Source organism: Heloderma suspectum, chromosome 1 (genome assembly GCF_057233095.1).
Source record: "Heloderma suspectum isolate Gila_16-S chromosome 1, 16-S_ref, whole genome shotgun sequence".
Classification (NCBI taxonomy): domain Eukaryota; kingdom Metazoa; phylum Chordata; class Lepidosauria; order Squamata; family Helodermatidae; genus Heloderma; species Heloderma suspectum.
Window position 1 is genome coordinate 115,014,488 of NC_139458.1, and position 17,201 is coordinate 115,031,688.

At 40.8% G+C, this 17,201-nt stretch overlaps 1 protein-coding gene across 9 annotated transcripts in view; it reads right to left on the reverse strand.

Annotated features, from left to right (window-relative positions):
* ZNF143 (zinc finger protein 143) overlaps positions 1-17,201 on the reverse strand; it is a 56,372-nt gene that overhangs the window by 16,752 nt on the left and 22,419 nt on the right. For all 9 annotated transcript variants that reach the window (XM_084854394.1, XM_084854417.1, XM_084854428.1 and 6 more), the window contains 6 exons: positions 17,028-17,102; positions 12,633-12,752; positions 11,678-11,753; positions 9,391-9,516; positions 3,519-3,698; positions 831-1,058 (listed from right to left, as the gene is read on the reverse strand). In XM_084854394.1, the coding sequence (XP_084710520.1) occupies positions 831-1,058; positions 3,519-3,698; positions 9,391-9,516; positions 11,678-11,753; positions 12,633-12,752; positions 17,028-17,102 (805 nt within the window). The remainder of the gene's footprint in view (positions 1-830; positions 1,059-3,518; positions 3,699-9,390; positions 9,517-11,677; positions 11,754-12,632; positions 12,753-17,027; positions 17,103-17,201) is intronic.

Sequence of the window (17,201 nt, forward strand, 5' to 3'; positions counted from 1 at the left end):
GTACTAAGGAAAAGTGCTTTTTCACAGAACGCATAATTAGCTAAATAAATTCACTGTCACAAATATGGTATGGCCACTGGCTTAGATGGTTTTAAAGGGAGATTAGAGACATCCATGGAATATAGGTCTGTCAATGGCTGTTAGCCATTATGGCTAAATAGAATCTCTGTACTCAGAGGAAGTATGCCTCTGAATTCCAGCAGAGAAGAAGTTTGCTGGCTCTGTACTGTACTTTGAGGCAAGCAGTGGCCAACCAGAATCTCTGAAGAGTCTAGTTAGTCAAAGTGGGAAACAGGACACTATGGACCTTTGGTCTGATACAGCAGGGTCCCCCTATGTTCTTGCCAACTCACAACTAATTAATATAAAAGACACCAAAGTTGTACATTCTCAATTTCTTTGTACTCTGGTGTTCTACTTTGACACTCCACTGGATTCTGTGTCTACTGTAGGGCACTAAAAAATAAAATCATTCTTAATTAATTGGTGCTCCTGTGGATAGAAAGTTGCTGACAGACTGGGGCATTCTGAAAGGCTATGAAGTCAGAGTAGCTAAAAAGAAACAAGATAATTTAAATCTAATCCCTGCACTGAGGAAGATTTGCCCATACCAAACATTCACAACAGATTATCCAGTGCAGTAGAAGAACACTCATTGTTTGTAAAGCACTGACCCAGACTCAGTGGTAGGTACAAAGAAGGTTTTTATAATCCTAGTTCCAGTGCTTTTGCTCCCATGTTAAGATGTAATGAATTATTTGGAAAGTATAACAGTTTAGGTTGTTAGTATGGGAGAAAAACTGAATAGACAATAATCATCAACCACATACCTGGAGGTGGCTCAAAAAATGCTTCTTGTTCCTCCTCTATTGGCTCTGTGTCATTGTGTGCTGTCCGCTTGTGCATTGCAAGTGTAGAAATCTGTTTGTATGTTTTCCCACAGTGATTACAGTTATAAGGTTTGGAATGTGTATGTACAACGTGGTGTTTATATAAACTGGAATATTCTGTAAAACGTTTATCACAGCCAGGGACAGTACATACATAAGGCTTCTCCCCTAGACAGGAAGATACAAGCAGTGAAGAAAACTAAATATGCCATGCTGGAAAATCTGCAACTATCCTGCCAATGACACAGAAATATGCTGACATACTTCTACTGTCATTATGCAAAGAACCCCTAACTTAATAGGAAAGTTCTGAACCACAGTGCAGTTCAATTAAGTGAGTTTTTTCTAAATATACCTTAGTGACCTCCCTTGCTTTTTGTATTCAAAGCTGCACAACTCAACATACAATATGTAAAAGCCATTTTTAGGTACAAGTTACTTTGCATTGCACAACCTGTGATTTTTATATCATTGTGATTTGTATTAAAAATGACAGCAGTCCAAGAGTGCTCCAGTATATGGAAATAGAAGGTAGGTTCTATGTTCCTTGCAAGACACCTATTTTGTAATCTGTGTGGTGATATTTTGGCAATTATGGGTTGTATCCAATGTTAGTTCACTTAGTGCAGTATCCAAAGGAGCACTTATACCCATGCGAATTCCATTGCACAAGCAAGACCCACTGCTTACACAAAGGAGATTTAGCCTTTCCTAGAGGAAGCCCCAAACCAAGCAGGAACACTAGTTGGAGGCAAATTGGCACAGCTCTTTTATGCGAGCTCCACTGCCCTGCCTCCTTCCAGAAACAAGCATTTCTGCTCACTTTGGATTACCCCCAGAAGCACTAAAGCTCCCTTGCTAAGTGATGGGCACCGCTTGTGAGAGGGAATCTGTGGGGCAGAGGAGAATCAGCGGGGGTGTAAGCACCCTGTTGGATACTACCCTCAAGTCCCGTTCATTTCAGTGGGTCTACTTTAAGTAGGAATAACTTTGGACACAACCCTCTGTCTTAACATTGGACAAGAACCAAACTCCCTCCCTTCTCTGGTAGTTCTTCATTCAATTGTACTAAAAGCTACAACCAAAGATTTAGCAGCTCAGTATGTATACTTCAGCCTTTCAACTCTCTGGCTCCAGGGTACCTATCCTCTCTGCCACTTCTCTTTTCCAGTTTTCCTTCCGACCTTCTCTTTTATCTAGACCCTACCTTCTTTTCCTAGACCTTGGCTTCATCTAACCCTCCTTTCCTAGGCAATGGCAATCAGTCCAGGCAATGGCAATCAGCACTGCTCAGATCAGTTACTTAGCCAGTGGCAGCCTTCTAACAGCTCTGCCTCGCTATGACAGCCAAGCAGCTGAACCAGCCACTGTCAGAGGGTTCTTTACCACTACAAAATGACTTAGCAAATGACAATGTATCTTCTTTCCACGTCATCTTGTTTATCAGGCCTTTAAGTCTCAGTTTTAAGATTCATTCTATGTTACACGGGATGAGTGCACAATTTAAAATTTTATTCTTCCTTTAACTGAATACAACACAAAGTATCTGACCTACCTCCATACCCCCTACTCCACATCCCTGAAGTTTGAGACATATATAAATTCCTGAACTTCAAACAATTTAAAAAATGTGACTCAAGGGTAGAATTCAGAAGAAGAGTTATGGGCTCATCAGAACAATAAGGAATAAGTGAAACGACACATTACATTACACATGCAATTTTTAAAGTGTGCTGGCCAATTTCTTTTTCTAAGGGAAAGCAGCTGTGTGGGGGCACTGAGCCTGACTGCGACCATGCAGCACTGGGAAGGGGGTAGGCAATTTGCAGTACAGTACATTTTCAAGAAATCTCTTGGGGAAGATTTTCTGCAGGAAACCAGCATGGTGAGGAAAGGATTAAATCCCCCCTTTCCACATGCCACAATCCACAGTTTGTATTAGGGTCCCACATGGCTGCATTTTCTCAAAAAAAGGAAGTGGCCAGTGATAAACATGCTTTTAAAATTCCATGCTTAACCCAACATGTAGTTTGCCCATATGTGGGTCCTATTAGTTCTAGCCAAAAAAAGTTGAGCAAGGTCAGAAGACCACTGCAAAGAAGTTCTAGAACAGCAGCTCTCAAACTTTTTTTTCCTGTTGACCACTTAAAAACTTGTTCTTGGCGAACCACTTAATAAGCCTTTTTTTTGTTCTGCAAATCAGAGCATATAACTAATATTTTAATACATGTTCTTCTTCAAAATTGGCATCACCATAAAAACCATTGCAGTATTATGAGATTCATGGGTGCTAGGCCAAGGTCTTATTAGCTTGTTAGTTAATCAAGTGAAGGGCCAATACAGACATTCGCAATTGTTCTAAAACTGTAAAGTGAACTTTCAAGTGTATGATTGTTTAGGATTTAAACTTCACGCTTAAACTTGATCTAGCAATCTTTGTGCTAGCCCTCTGCCTCCAACAAAGAAGTTCCATTCGCGAAAGAACATTCTAAATTCAGCTTTGTTAAGAACTGAGTGAAGGGTTTCCTATTTTCACAGAAATACTTTAAGTTATTACTTCTCAAATGAGACTGAAGAGGGACTAAGAGATAATTATAAGCAAAACTCTACAAAACATAATTCAAATACCTGTATGTATTCTCACATGATTCTTGTAATTAGTTGCGCTGGCAAATGCTCTCCCACATCCTGGTTCTGTACAATAATAGGGTCTTTCTCCTGTATGTGTCCTGATGTGAACCTTTCTGATGTTCGATGTTGTAAATGACCTACCACATCCTTCAAAGGGGCACTTGAAAGGTCTTTCACCTAGAGAAACAAAAATAAAGATAGGCAAATCAGTATGCATTTTTAGAAAGCATCTGAAGACTCACGTATTTCAGTAATATGTAAAGTTTGGTTCTAAGAGTTGTATCCAATAGTATTGTTCCACTGACAGTAGCAGCTCCATCAGTGAAACTGGGAAGGACAATTCCCCCTTTCTCCTGCAGCCCCACCCCCTGTGCATCCTCAAAATCTGCTCCAGAAGGCTGGGAAACCCTCTGGAACAGATTTTCAGGCAGTGCAGAAGGCTGCGCATGGGGGGGGGGGGGAGATAAAATCCTGTTGCACTAGCACCTACCCACTAACATGATGCTGGATTTTAAGTATGTTAATAAGCAGATTTCTCCAACTTTCTCTTCTTTTTTCTATCTTGAATATGATATATTAAGGGAGCAACCCTATGTCCCCTAGACAGCATCTGGGGGACATAGGATTTTTCAGTTCCTGGGCTCCGAGGTCAGAACCAGGGCTCCGACTCTGAAGCCCAGAAATCGTGTCCCTTGCCCCCTGTAGCCAGTGCAGTTCTCTCCGCGCCAGCTATGTCTCCGTCCTCGGAGACAGAGAAAAGGAGACAGTCCGGGGCAGGAAGGAAACCACATTATGCAGCTTCCTATGCACCACGTGGCCTCCCCACTCCCACTCTGAAGCTCCCAGCTAGACGGGTGAAATCGCCTGTCTAGCCAAAAATGCAGGGCGGACAGAGCACGGAGGTGAGGATAACCTCAGTACTCTGGCCGCCCTTCATTGGATAGTCATAAGCCTCCAAGTTCGGAGGCTGACAACTATCCCATAGGATTATGCCCTAATTAATTTTCTACTGGAATTAGATGGATCTCTGTTTCTAATGCCTCATTTGTAACCGTATTTAAGTTACAAAGCAGATTATGGGTGAAATCCTAAGCGCTAGGAAGTCAGTCCTAATTCAGTTGGCCTGACGTTTGAGTCAACATACTTATAGCCTGATCCTGTGTATATTTACTGTGATCCACAGGATGCATGCATCAGAACTGCCTGCACACATGACTATTTCCATCAATTTATGCTTTAGCAATTCGTCTCCATGAACCATCCCCCTAAAAAAACCTTATTAAACTTGGAGGAACTTAAAAGTGGCTTGCAGGTTCAGCACCGTGAACAGCTGAGGTAGAAGTGCAGATGGAGAAAACTCAAAGTATGTGTATACTATTTTTTGCATGTATGTTTTCCCCCTCATTGCTCTGCCAAAATGCCCAATAGGTAGAAGCCATTGGAAGCTGCTGAGCACAGATATTTGTAAGTTATCCAATAACTTCATTGTTCAGATTGTTTATGCATAAGATGTAACCCACAAAAACAACTAAAAGGTCATTTTCATACTCAACAAATAGCTAAATATTTTAAAATGTGGGCACGGAAGAGACCTCAAGGCAAACATTATGTATGTGTTAAGTAATGCACACAGTCCTTTCTAACAGATATTCGCACTCCTGCTATTTCAGTTTACTTCTTACATTGAGAAGCAAATTCTTTAAATACAGACCACAATCCAGAGCACTAATTTGGTGAGCTCATGGGTTGTGCAAACATTCATCTTTTTCCCTCAATCAGCGGATGCTTTCTCCCTCAGCATTTAAATATTTCCAAAGTTTCCAAAGTAGTTTGTCATAGCGTTGTTGCTTGAGAACGAAAACTTGTATTTTGCTAGATGTTTGGTTCTCTGGATTGTGGTCATGGCAATAATTAAGCAAGCTTAATTATCCATTTGTAAATACAATATTATGCAAGCTCAAATTTCTAGTATTAAACTCACCCATCCAGTAATTCTCAGAAAATGCATAATTTCCTGTTTAAATTATACACAACTACCTTAAATATGGCTATGCTGGTGAATATTTAAAACCCTACAATTAATGTTATATTGCTGGCGTACCCTCATGCTTCTGTGCTGTATTTTCTCATGTGCTTTTGCTAAGAACTGTCGAGTCTCTGTATACTGTCATGCCACAGAGAGAAGCCTAAGAGGGATGGGTGAAAGCACAATTTTTATAATTCAATGTATTACTGAGATATTTATTAAACACCCCACTACTATTATACAAAACTGGATACTAAAATGCCTTAAAAAGATCTCTGAGAAAGGTAACTAGTAGCTTCTTGGTAGAAGAAACCACAAATCACTCCTTAGTAAAGTTTGTCAGTTTTCTGCCAAAGAGATGTATGGGTTTTTAAAGTGTACATACTATAGTATCTTGTTGTCATAGTTTCTGTAATCCTTTTTTAATGCTGTGTATCATGTTACAGGCAGAAAACAACTGTGCTGTGCTTAATCCACTCGGCAACAGCCTTTCCTTAAAGCCAGTCTTTGGTTTAAACATACAGAACGGAACTTTTCAAGAATGTCACATAACCTGTTTGTAAATCTTGCCCTTGATAGTTTTTTCAGAGAGCAAGTAGCTGGGATATAGTTCAGGAACTTGACTAGCTAGAGGGAAGCAGATTCAAAAGGAAGCATACTCAGCGTCCTTATTATAAGAAGCTCTTCTTGATCATCCAAAAATATTCCACTGTAGTTTTTAACCAGAACATTGCATTATAGGCTAAATTTATATAAATCAGGAGTAGAAAACCTAAGGCTCTCCAGATATTGTTGGATTACAACATCTGGAGGGCCACAGGTCTCTCACCGCTGATATAAAGTGTGTGTGTTGTGTGTGTATGTGTTGGGGGAGTTAAAGGAAAAAAAGCAGTGTGGGGTGAGTAGGATGCTGAACTCTTTATGCCTTCTGCAGCTTTCTGCTTATCGCTCCCTCCCCACCCATTTTTGCCAAGGGGACTCTAAGACTGGAAGCAAGCCCTGCTGGAAGAAAAATTGCTGGGGAGAGGGAGTGTAAGGGAAAAGCAGCAGGTGGTGAAGGGTTCCCTATCCACAATCACCTGTCAATTCACCTGGAGCTTGAGGGGGAGGTCCCACCTCCTCCCCCAGAAATTGGAAATGGGAGACTGCCTTTTGGTCTTGGAGACGAGGCCTTCCCCAGACTAGCTGGCCTCCATCTCCTCAAAGGGAGAAAGAGAATCTGAAGCACAATATGAGTGCAAAACATCAAAACAGAGTAAATGTTGCGATTCACTTCACACAATACACTTTACAGCACATATAAGAACTAAGTGGATGCACCTTAAAAATGTAATGCATGAACACAGCAAACATGATTGCAAACACCTGCATTATACAGGTATATTCACCAGGAAGATGGGACTGATGAGTGTTCCCAATGAGTGTACAATTGTTGCCACATAATGTATGAAGGAGTCCTAAGGGAAGGACCATAGCTCAGTGGCAGGCATGAAGGTCCCAGGTTCAATCCCTGGCATCTCCAGGTAGAGCTTGAAAAAGTCCTGCCTGAAACCCAAGAGAGCCACTGCTAGTCAGTGTTGACAATACTGGGCTACATGGACCCATGGTCTGATTCAGTATAAGGCAGCTTCCTATGTTCCTAAGGTAAAGACTCAGCATTTGTGGAGGAAGTAAATGTAGTGTTACATTAGAGACAGATAGGAAGAATTTTTATACAATAATTGGATATTATGTGACAGCTTCTGTTTGTTTTTCTTTGGATGACATAACGCAACCTCTCCTCAAAGAGAGAGAGAGAGAGAGAGAGAGAGAGAGAGAGAGAGAGTATGCATGCCAAACCTAATCAAAATAGAAACTACTCCAGCAGTGCATCACTGTGTACTAAGCAAAAAAAGACACGGTGCCTAGGGCATACCTGACATTGCTACTGCCATTGCAGGAGAAAGCAGAAAGAGGACCTCCATCCACCATCACTCACCCTGTGTGGCAATGGTGAAAGGGACACTCTAGGCCAGGCCTCCACAAAATGATTGCAACTCCTCTTTGATTATTTGCAGTCTTCTGGAGGAATTCCAAGTACCCATTGTATATGGTCCTTTCCCACATTGGTAGTATCATCAAAATCCATCAGACATGAGAGTGGGGATGACAACATGCACATGTCTACATTGCTCCTTCACCCCTGGGTCGAGAGGGGGAATTGGTGCCAGTTTTTCGAGTCTGTTGCAGGCAGCTAGCCATGCTAGACAGCCCATCTACGGCTGAGACTCACTCAATGGATGAACTAATGGATGAGTTAAAGCCATCTGTGCAGTTGCTGCCAAACTTTGCAGAGAGGAGTAGAGACACCATGGAAAAATACAGAATGCAGGGTTGCGCAAAGAAAACATAGACTGAAGGGGGGGGGGAAGGGAAATTGGGAGATGTGGTGCACAAAGACCTGTGGAAGTGCATAGGAAAAATAGATAAAATGAGGTGAAGAAACATCTCTAGGTAACAAAACAGAAAGACAGAGGGGAATAGATGTGGATGCAACCCTGTGGTGATGCAGAGAAAGAGACCGAGAAAGGGAGAAAGGTGAGTGTGTGCACTGTGTACTGGAGACAACAGAGAAAAGGATGAAAAATTAAAAGAGAAAGGGGTTCACAAAAACATGTGGGGAGCAGAGAGATGAGAGACAGTGGCCCAGTTAGCACATAATGACTACTCATGGATTGTTTAAACCATGGGTAGCTGGGGATGTGTAATGCCTACCTCTAAGGGTTCTGGAATGTAAGCTGTGTAAAGTGAGAGGGGCATGGAATGGAGGGGGGAGAGAGTAAAATGCCAGTTGGAAAGGGTAGGCAGTTGGTGCAAGAGAAGAGGAGGAGGCAGCAGGAGAAGGAAGTTGCTGAGAAGGAAATTCAGGGAAACCAGCAGCACAGTGAAGAAGATAAAAACCTCCGATAAAGCAGCCTTCAGCTAGAAGAAGAGTGAACCTCCACAACAGAGACTGGCAACAAAAGACTAAAGGAACTGGGACAAGCAACTGTTGTTGGTCTAGGAACAGTAACACTGCACTTTACTGTGAACTGTGGTTTAAAGTTATAGTTGTTCATATTTGGTTTATAGTTCTATTAATCATTTTCTTAACATTGTTATTTATCAAACCTTCTAAAGTTAAGTAAATACTGTTAAATATCTATTTGTTTGCCTCTGATATGACTGCAATCTGCCCCTCCTCATCCTAGTTATAGAAACCTGAAACATCACAGCTGCACAAGAGTGAGCAAGTGCTCTGACTCCTGAAAGCTTGCCGCTTCTGCTTTTTTTCTGGTTTAGTAAACAATCCAGGAATGCCTCTGTGATGTTCAAATCCGGCATTCTTAGGTTGTTGAGAGAGAAACAACTGAAAATTTTAACCCAACAACAAACCATGGGTTAAAACTCAATGATAAGGAAGGTGGCAACTGAAATGGGGCCCTTTCTGTGGGTGAACTCCAGGTATGGATCACCCTCCCAAAGAAGTCTGCCTGGTGCCAAGTTTTAGGTGCCTGGGTAAAATGATTATTTTGGCTTGCATTTTTAGTGAATAGCCGTAACAGTGCAATCCTGTATGTGTCTACTCAGACATAAACCCCACTGAATTCAATGGGACTTACTCCCAGCTAAAGATTACAGCCTTAGACTTCGAAACAGATTGATAGAACATGTAGGAGCTCAGGAGAAAGCACGCTTACCATGAAGTCACAAGCAGGTCAAACTGTGACCAAACAGATCCCAGAAGAAATCCTTTTTCTGTACAAAACGTATTACTATAATAAACAGATGAATAGACACTGACTGCACTAATATGCCATATACCTGTGTGTGTTCTGATGTGTTTCTGTAGGTCGCCTGAAGTCTTGAAGGACTTTGTGCAGTTCTCTTCTGAACACCGATATGGCTTCTCTCCAGTGTGGGTTCGGACATGGCTTTTTAGTCCATAACCTTGAAAAAGATTGTATGGATAAAGTGTTTAAATCTAAGAATATCTGAAAGTTCATAAACATCTTGTGAACATCCTTTATTTTATCTGTACTTAATTTTCCATGTATCTCAATGTTCTGTGTGTTTCTCTGACACCAGCAAAATGGAAGACCCGTGCTTGCAATTTAGAAATTGCCCCTTTTCTCTCTTTCTTCTTGCCTTATCAAATGGGCTTCAGCAATGGCCCTGGGGATCATGCACACCCGATTCCTGGAGTGAGGCTGCTTTGGGGATCACTGAAGGAGGAGGTAGCTAAAGGCTCCTCCACTCCCCAGTGACCTCAACAGGCATCACTGCTTTCGTGTCGCCATTTGCAGTGCAGAAGCAGTGAGGCTAGCTGCTTTTCAACAGGGGAGCGAATGGGGGCGAAACTCACACCCAGGATTTGCACAACCTGCATCCAGATTCTGCATGCAAGCCGCAGGTTGTGCACCCCTAGTTTAAATAATGTATCTATCTGTTCTCCTTACTCTCACAAATGTGAGCCCTCTTCAGTAGTTCGTTGCCTGTGAGTACCAACTTTGTGAAGGGGATTCTAAGAACGTACTGGCTATCTCTGAACCACAGATGTTGATGTGCATGTTGGCCATGACATCATGGTTAATGTGCGATGCCATCAGTCTGAAGGGGCCCCTATGTATGCAGGTCTCCCTTCAGAGGGATAAGGACCCAGGGTTCTTGTCCCTGTGGAAGGATCCATATGCACACGAGCCCCGTTCATACTACCACTGATGGCACGTTATGTGGCGTGGTCAACGGACATGGTGGCATCTACAGAACTGGGCTAGCTGGCACATTCTTGAAGACCCGTTCACATGTTTACTAAACACCTGAAGAGGGCTATAATTGTTGAGTAAAATACCATGTGCAAAGCAGCCCTTACACGGTCTCTCTTCTGACCATTCTCTTAGCCCATACTTGCAGGCAGATCTAAGTCTTATCCCAGGCAGTGGGCAAGGAGATCAATGGAAAAACCATGGTTTAAGTCAGGGGTGGCAAACCTTTTTTGGCCCGAAGGCCAAACTGGCTCCAGGCAAGCATGCTCTCCAGGCTGCCCCATTGCTGCTATATAGCCCTCAACATGATTGCCCAGACCCCAATCACACACTTGTACAGACTCTCACTCTCTGTCACTCACACTACACACTTCCCCCTCTTGAAACCCATCCTCCATGCTTCGTTGGTATGTATGGAGGCTTTTTAAAAGCCTGATTGATTTTTCAAGGGGAGGTAACAGCATTTGGAAGGGAGAATTTAGCCCTTTCCTTCTCAGTAGTGACTCCTCTGAAAATCCCCCCTATACACACACACACACACACACACACTGCAATTAGGCTTTTAAAAACCTAAATGTAGGGCAGTGACAGGGGAACAGGGAAAACCTCTCATTTCCAATGAGCTGCTGATTGGAGCTAAGAGATTTTGGTCTGGGAGAGAAGAGGGGGGTGGGACTTGGGGAGGGGCATGGGGGAGAAGCTCATCAGCTGGATGGGGACATCCCATGGTCCACATCCAGCCTCCAGGCCAGAGGTTCCCTATCCCTGGTTTAAAGTCTCAAGGGTAGAATGGAAGGGCAGCAATAAGAGTTCTTAGAGAGAAAAGTTATACCATTGTTCTAAAGGACTAATACTAGTCTTTCTTTCTGAGTACTCTCCCTCCCCATATTCAATACTAGTCTTGAGACTTCAAACAATGGCAATCTTTTACGAATAATGGACCAAATAACCTGAAGGCTCAAAGTGGTCCAGGGTATAGTTTACTCCAGTGCTGACTAGTGGGTAATGACCACTTAAAATTTAATGAACTTACATCTGGAATACTTCATAATCTCTTTTTCTATTTTGCTCCTGTTTGAAGGCTGATATCTTTGGAGTACAACCTTATTTTGAACGATAACTATTTAAAAAGTCAAATGCTTAATATAGTTTCATGGCTCATATCATTACTTAAGCACAAACCCTTAAGATATATCTGAAAGCCAAAACAAAGTTTTATTTTTTTTCTTCCTAAACATATATGTATTTCTTCTATTATTTATTTTTATCAGGGTAAAAATAATCGATAAGAAAGCTAGTTACAAATTCTCATAAAAAAGGCACACTGAGGAATCCCATGCCCTTACCTGTTGCAAATGCTTTTCCACAACCTGGATGATCACACTGATATGGTCGATCTCCTGTGTGTGACCTTTCATGGACCTGTTGAAAGATGACAACTATTTATGCTGCAATATGTATTCCATAATATATTATATCATTATTATTGCACCAGCTTTGGGGCCACATGAGGTAACATAGTTTTTCAAAGAGCCCTAATACAGATAGAAGCAGCAAAGGGTGAAAGACTATTATAGAAAAGGAATGGGAGGCTTGGAGCAGGAATCCCCTTAGCCATGCCTGAAACCAGGAATTAAACCCCCAGCTTCCTTCTCCAATACAATTTGGCTGCTATCTCAAACACTTAGCTATTGTGTGTATGTGTGCACACACGCATGTAGGGCACTTGGTGGTTTGTAAGGACTGTGGCATTCTTGCAGCAACCTGGTAGCCAAAACATATGGATGGAAGACTACAGAGCAAGAAAACACCTTCCTTTGAAGAATTAGAGAAAACAATCTCTATGGTCAGACTGCCTCATGAAAACATTGTGGGGCACAATGCCTTTGTCTCATCATTTTCAAGGGATTCTTAAACTGAAATGTTCACATTAGGCCTAATACCCAATAATGTGTGTAAATTACCAGTTGACAGGAAAAAATTAAAGTTCTATCACTAGCCTTTGCTACCTTGAAACTATCGGCAATTTAATTTTCTTCCATTTGAACTATGGGCCCACTCCCCATAGCAACTAGAGCCACAGGAACTGATATAAAGAGTCTCAGTCAGGAACATGGATATTAATGATAAAATATGTCTATGTTTCTCCTGTTACTGTACTTTGTCACCAGTGCAGAGAACAATGAGAACTTGAAGAACTGGGCTACTTAATATGCCAGAGGCACAGGAATTCCTGTATAAAGTATACAAATTCAAATTGCTATCTGTGCAATTTCAAGTAAATCTGCATGACTTTCTGACCTTGAGATGATGAGCAGTGGTATACAGTTTTCCACACCCATCATAGTCGCACCGAAAAGCCTTGTCTCCACTTGCCTGTGACTTAGTTGTCACTCTTGTGCTATGGCTTTGCAAGACAATCTAAGAGGAAAGGAATGACAACATGAATATTTCAGACATATATATAAAACATCAAGTTCCAGAAGAGAAATTAGTCAAAACAGAGTCCATTAAAATAGTATAAAATGTTGCATGGTAAAAGATGTTGGCAGCTGGATCTCAGTATTTTCCTAGTGATGTCTTAACTGTTAAATTCTAAAAGAAAGTTTTTAAAAGCTTTTGTACAGGGGTATAGTGCAATGAGATCCCCAAACGTACACATTTAAGACATTTACAACATAGGTGTTGTTGGGATTTGTGAAGCTAATATAAATTAACAAATCTGTAACATGACATACAGGGAGATGTGATTTTCTTATATGTGATTTTCTTATAGATTCATACTATGAGTCCTTTGTCAATTTAACTTGGATACCTACATTCTTCTCTCAAGAGATGTTGGCTGTGAACCACCCAGAGAGCTTTGGCTACTGAGCAGTATAGAAATGTAATAACTAAATAAATAAAACATAATAATAAGTCTGAGGCAGTGTCTGGAGTATTTCGAAAAATCAAGGCTAGAAGGTGGTGGTGGTGGAGATGGCTATTTACTAGTATTTAATTTGCTAAAATGAGAGATGTTAGGGCTCCACTTGCCTGCAAATCACTCTTCTCCCCAATGCCAGGTTGAAAGGAGCGTGTGTGTGTGTGCGCGCACACGTGTGTGTGTATCTAGTGAGTATTCTTTTAACCTGTTTCCAGTCTTGGCAATGAGAACAGGGATTATCCTTTGCTCAGATTTATTTAGATCCTCTTGACCATCTTGTTCTGTAGTAGGTGGCAGCAGGGCTTAAGAGTGCTTGGATATTATACCCCCTGAGAAATTCAACACAGTAATTATTTTTCTGTTGTGAGAGGTTCTGCTGTTTACGCCTGCCTGAGAATTTTGACCTCTTCAGCCCTTATCCCTAATCCAAGATGCTGGGGAGGTGAGGACAGAGGCTTGATGGTGGTTATTCATTCGAGAGTGAAAGGCATTCTGCACATGCTCAAAGTTGCACATTCCATTGCACAGGCATGTAACAGCAAGATGGGTTGAAATTAATTATTATAAACGTGTTGTAAAGTAAACAAGATTGGGGATGGTTTTTAAATTCCTAGCCTCCCCCTTTTATGGCCCATTCTACTTCTGAGACAAATTCCCCACAGAAAACAGAGGGGGCAATCCAAAAATACTATAGATTTCACTCAGATTTTTCTGCCCGCTGCTCTTATTTGCTGCTACTGCCATGAAGGGGCCAACAAGGACAAAAAGAAAGGAGTAAAGGAGAAAAGCTTATACAAAAGGGCATAAGAGAATGAGCTCAGTCTATAAGGGGTTAACTGATCCAGGACAGGAGCAGCCTTGCAGTCTCTCCTCCCACAACCCTGGATGGACAATTAGGTAGAATACTGCTTGCACATTTCTCCTTATTTCGCTGTAAGAAAAAAGGCTGGAGACTTACTTTTGGTTTTTAAATGAAAGTTGGAATTTCAGAGAGGGAACCTGGCCTATCTCTAAAGGGGTGAGGTTCTCCTGTAGCTAAAGGCCTGCCTTTATAGACAAGTGCTTACTTCATAAGTTGCAATAACAATCTTAGAGTCTTTTAAAGGCATAGTTGCAGGCATTCTGGTTTCAACTCAAATTAAGTACCAACATTCATTTGGCATCACAGGACTTAAATCATGTCAACAATGAAGAACAATCTGGGCAATGGAACAGGCTTAGACTCTTCATATACCCTTCATACTCTGCAGCCCTAGAATACCTCACCCTGTGGATCTCGTTCAGGTTCCCTCTCTGGCTTTTTCCGCTCCAAGCCAAAACTGTTTGTTTTACAACTTTCTATACACTAATACTGAACTCAATGTTTGAGTGGGGATTCTTCAAGTGTGTAGCTAAAACAGCACCATCCACGTACAAGAGGGCAGTATCAGCAGGCTTGGGGGAACCCTAAGGTTTGTAGAAGTACAAAAAGTTACAAAAACACCCTTCTACAGGGTGGGTATCCCCCCTCCCCAAAAAGCTCAATGAGGACTGAGCATGTTGAGTGGGCACAGAATACCCACTCTGTGGGTTTTATCCTGGAAAAAGCCACAAGTTGAATCCAATGCTACTCCTACTTGAAGGACAGCAACTGAAATGAATGAGACTTAAATTACTCATGATTAACATTAATTTCAATGGGTCTACTTTAAATAGGACTAACACTGGATTCAACCTAATGGCTGTATGGAACCCTAAACATTAACACTGGCAACATTTTGTTGCAGCTGCCACTTCTGCTTTTAATATTTAAAGTTTTAATACTGCTGGTATTTATCTTATATTTTAGATTGCTAGTTTTTAGTTTATATATGGCTTGTTTTTAATGTGTATTTTTTGCTTTCTGACACATTTTCTGTTCTATATTTCTCATGCTTTGAAGCCACTCTGAATGCCTGAGGGCAGAATACTGTTTGACAAGGAAATTTCTCTTGTCCAGATAAAAACCTTTACATAGCAATCCTTTGTGGATTTACTTGGTCCCATGACATTTAATGTAATTTACTTGCAAGTGTGCACAGAACTGCACTGTTAATTAGATAATAAATCTTATAAAATGCATAATAATACTAAAAAGCTTTTGTTCTAAGAAACAGTATTGATTCTGGGATTTAGAAAAAGCCCTTTGTAATTTTCTGTGGTGTGAAACCCTGCCTTAAAGAGCCAGTTGAAATGACTACTACTAAGCAGTGTGACATCTTTGTTCTTGCCTTACTTAAACAAAAGGTGTACTGAACACATTTTATTAAAATAAAGAATAATAAAACAGAGATAAATAAAGCTATTTAAACCTGCAGATTATATTCATATCAAAAAAGGCTACTACCCAAATCTTTAGCAAAGGGATTTAAGCCTTTGGTAATCCTATGACATGAAAACATATCACAGGTGTACAGAGGATCTCTTCATACCACCATAGTATGCAAGAGACCCCTAATATCAGACTTCATAGTAGCTGATCCATCCAATCCTAGACGGAACTTACTTTCAGGTAAACTTGACTGTGAAACAGGTTGTGCCTCGGGGGGGGGGGGGATTTCTGAATCACTATTAAGTCCTCAGTTCTGCTCAGATTTTATTTCTGAATCAAGAATGAGACAGGAGGAAGTACTGATGACCTATGTACCGAAGGCCACCACCCCTTCCCTCCTCAGGCAAAAACCTCTGACTCATTGTAAAATTCGACTTATCTGTCCTGTACTTTTCATGAACTTACTATTGGTCTCCAGACTGAAACAACATGACAAATAGTGGGTTCAGAGAAATGCCAGGGAAGGTGTTAAACCTGCGCCTCAGGGTATTCTTACTGTACATCTCCCTGGAAGCTATTAGTTATAAGGTGACTAAAACATGTTAGAAATAATAATGAAAGGGGAAAGTAAGCCCAAGCTCACACCCATACCAGGTTCAGAAATGTACACTTAACCAAGCCCTTTAATTCTACCTTTAAATGTACAACCATATTTGTCCCTAGTGTGGCAGGTGGAAACTTTGGAATATGAGGCAAATGTCAAAGAAATTAATAATTTTGTAATTCTTAAAATCTGTAGGAATGTAGCTATTATTTTATTTCTATTTATCTTTTGTTACAATAAATGAATGTAATTCCACGGGTGGAAAAATACCAATGATTTTCTTACGTATAATATTTGTATGCCGCCCAATAACAGTGTTATCTGGGTGGCTTACAACCACAAAACATTAAAATACAGTAACAAACAATAAAAAAGCTATGTAAAATGTTCAGTGATAGGTTGCATGCAGTGTAGTCCTATGCAGGTTTACTCAAAAGTAAATCCCAGCAGGTTCAATGGATTGCAGCTTTAGACAAAAAGTTATACCCTTCTGATTACTGAAATGACTGGAGAAATATCAAAATACACTAAGTGTGAGTCTTTCCCCACTGGCAGAAGCTTTAAGAAATTCAAAATTCAAGATGGTAGTCTTCTGGAATTCTCCAACTGGGAAAAATGCAGTGGGTTGGATCCAGAGGAACTCCTTCAACTGTAGGAAGGTGCTTCCTCCAACAGAGCATTATTTATAAATTTATAAATGTATTAAACAGTAGTTTTATCATATGAGATGAAGTGGCTGAGATGTCAAGGATCAATACCATTTTATGTTTCTCATTTAAGCACTATGAAAGAAAACACAGAAAGAAAACATGTTCATAATGATAAAGAACAGAATTTGAAATTGCTGCACCAATTAAACTACATAGTGTTATATACCTGCATTTTTTTATCTTGTTCACTGTCCCCTATCATCCCGGTGCTACTAACATTGTCACTCCCATCAATGGACACCTAAAAAATAAAAGTAAAACCATCTTGAAATTAAGTTACTGCATACTGTTCTAACTTCATCTAACATCAAACCTCTGTGAAATCATCAATGATGTAATC